We start from the raw sequence: 2724 nt of genomic DNA on the forward strand, positions 1-2724 counted from the left end.
GCAGAGAAAGGGGAGGTAACCTTTCCTCTTATGACGACATAAGAGGAACATGTTCGATGTTCCTCGCTGGTAGGAGAATCATTGATTTTATGCAGTAAAATGAGGTGATTGGGTACAAAATGCAACAACCCAATGGTGAATTTATTTAATGTAGATCGCAGGGACGCAAACTCATCAGGGGTGAGGAAGGGATGCAACCAAACACAAACCTGATAACGGCAAGACCAAGAAAGGAAAGAGACAATGACCGGAACACTGGACAAACAGTAGTCCTGTCCTGGAAAACAGCCTACATGCCTGAAACAGCCTAAAATCACTTTTTTATCGCTGGTAACATTTGTTGTTTGGGTAGTTGGTGGGACTAATGTTTAGGACTGGACTTCAACTCAGTGAGTTAACACAGACTAGTAGCAGAGATGCAGTGCCAGTTCTTTAATATACTGTTTCATTAGGAAAAAAAACGAATTGAATACAGGCTTACAGGCAGCAGACTTGGAGACAAGGAAACGTACTGTGAATAGGACACAGGAGGACAGATGATCCTCTCACTCATAATCCCCCAGGGAACTCCCTATTGATGCCCCCCCTCCCCCCAGGGAACTCCCTATTGATGCCCCCCCCCCTCCCCCCAGGGAACTCCCTATTGATGCCCCCCCCCCCTCCCTCCCGCACACACACACACACCACCACCACTCCAAATTATTTACACAAAACTGGATTATTGTGCATAAGCAGTCTTCTATTGGCCAACAGAAAGACAGGGATCAACAACCATTCCACACTGCCCCAAGCCAACCAGCCTGCCAGCCAGCTTTTTAACCAGTCAGTCAACCAGTTTGTCAGCCAGCTGTTTAACCAGTCAGTCAACCAGCCAATCAGCTTCCTAACTAGTCAACCAGCCAATCAGCTTCCTAACTAGTCAACCAGCCAATCAGCTTCCGAACTAGTCAACCAGCCAATCAGTCAGCTTCCCAACCAGTCAGCCAGTTTTCCAGCCAGCCAGTGGAGGGTTCAGCAGGACTGGACCACCCTGACATCTGGGAGGTCTTTGTGCAGGTTTCTAATTATATACCAGGAAGCAGGCGAATCAGGGCCAATCAGAGGGCTGGAGGAGGTGGGGGGGAGGTCTTTCTTTTTAACATCTGCTCCAACAGGAACGTGGTGAGGGGGAAGGGGGGGCAGAGGTCACCCAGGGAAGCAGGCCAGTCCTGGGGGAACCTCCAGCTGCGGCCTGGGTGAGGATAATGACTTCATGATAGAATAATATAATACCCAGCCGCAACAATGGGGGACTTTTATTTTGAATGCTCCAGTCAATTAATAGATGAACGGTTTAGTAAATGATTAACCTTGTTTGGTTATGATTGTGGCTCATTCACTGTTTGATCTTTTCAGTGAATATCAGTGAGTGATGTGATACCTTAGAGTCTGTTGGGTGTAGATGTCCAGGCCCAGGACCTATTTACAGCCAAGGTGAACACTGTCGCTTATTGTAGAGAGACTCTAGTCAAAACAATCAGTTTCCTAGTGCTCACCCAGCCATCCTCCAGGGTTACAGCTTGTTAACGTGTGTAAGGGAGGCTTTGTATTGACAATACTGCCCTTTGGACCCAATACAGCCCAGCATTCACCACTCACAGCTAAGCAGAGAACCAGCAGCCATAAGCTGTTGATGAAGGCAGTTTAAACAGGATGTGATCCGCTGGGCTGAGGCCTGTGAACTGTTTCCACTTTCAAACAAAACCCTCTCAGATGGACTTGCTCTGAGCATTTCAGTTTAGATGATGAAATACAGCTCACAGAAGAGACGTAACCAGAGAGAGCAGAGCACAGAAGAGACATAAGAGGGAGAGAGAAACAGAAGATCAGCAGACCTAACCCTAACCTACTTGTAGAGACTCAGTCATTCTTGATCAATACCGCCCACACAGAATGTGCACTGAGCTGGGGGGGGGGGGGGGGGGGGGGGGGGGGGGGGGGGGGGGTGCGCATGTGTGTGTGTGTGTGTGTGTGTGATTCCATCTGTACAGCTTAGCCAGCTGGGTGTCATCAGCTGTATGGGTACCTCTGCTGGCTATCCCTGCTCTAATCTCCCACCTCCCCCTCCCCCTCACACACACCACAGCCAGGCATGGCATGACAGCTGGCATGCTGACAACTCCCTCAGAATCTTACGTAATTTCAGTTCCTGAAACTATTAACGTTGCTGCTCTGCTGAGCTGAACCCAACCCGGAGGGTTAGGGTTAGAGAGGGTTAGGGTTAGAGAGGGTTAGGGTTAGAGAGGACTCCCCCCCTCCAGCTGTCCTGTGTGGTGGTCTATCCTGGGTGAGTCAGCCTGTGTGGTGGTCTATCCTGGGTGAGTCAGTCTGTGTGATGGTCTATCCTGGGTGAGTCAGTCTGTGTGGTGGTCTATCCTGGGTGAGTCAGTCTGTGTGGTGGTCTATCCTGGGTCAGTCAGTCTGTGTGATGGTCTATCCTGGGTGAGTCAGTCTGTGTGGTGGTCTATCCTGGGTGAGTCAGCCTGTGTGGTGGTCTATCCTGGGTGAGTCAGTCTGTGTGATTTATCCTGGGTGAGTCAGTCTGTGTGATGGTCTATCCTGGGTGAGTCAGTCTGTGTGATGGTCTATCCTGGGTGAGTCAGTCTGTGTGGTGGTCTATCCTGGGTGAATCAGTCTGTGTGGTGGTCTATCCTGGGTGAGTCAGTCTCCTGGGGCACAGAGGTG

The 2724-nt window shown here is 50.1% G+C and overlaps 1 protein-coding gene across 1 annotated transcript in view; it reads right to left on the reverse strand.

The window, feature by feature from the left end:
* LOC124474866 (nck-associated protein 5-like) overlaps nucleotides 1-1907 on the reverse strand; it is an 83711-nt gene extending 81804 nt beyond the window's left edge. The window contains exon 1 of the mRNA XM_047031326.1: nucleotides 1890-1907. Coding sequence (XP_046887282.1) covers nucleotides 1890-1907 — 18 coding nt within the window. The remainder of the gene's footprint in view (nucleotides 1-1889) is intronic.
* Between the last annotated feature and the right edge of the window lie 817 nt (nucleotides 1908-2724).

Source organism: Hypomesus transpacificus, chromosome 12 (assembly GCF_021917145.1).
Source record: "Hypomesus transpacificus isolate Combined female chromosome 12, fHypTra1, whole genome shotgun sequence".
Lineage (NCBI taxonomy): Eukaryota > Metazoa > Chordata > Actinopteri > Osmeriformes > Osmeridae > Hypomesus > Hypomesus transpacificus.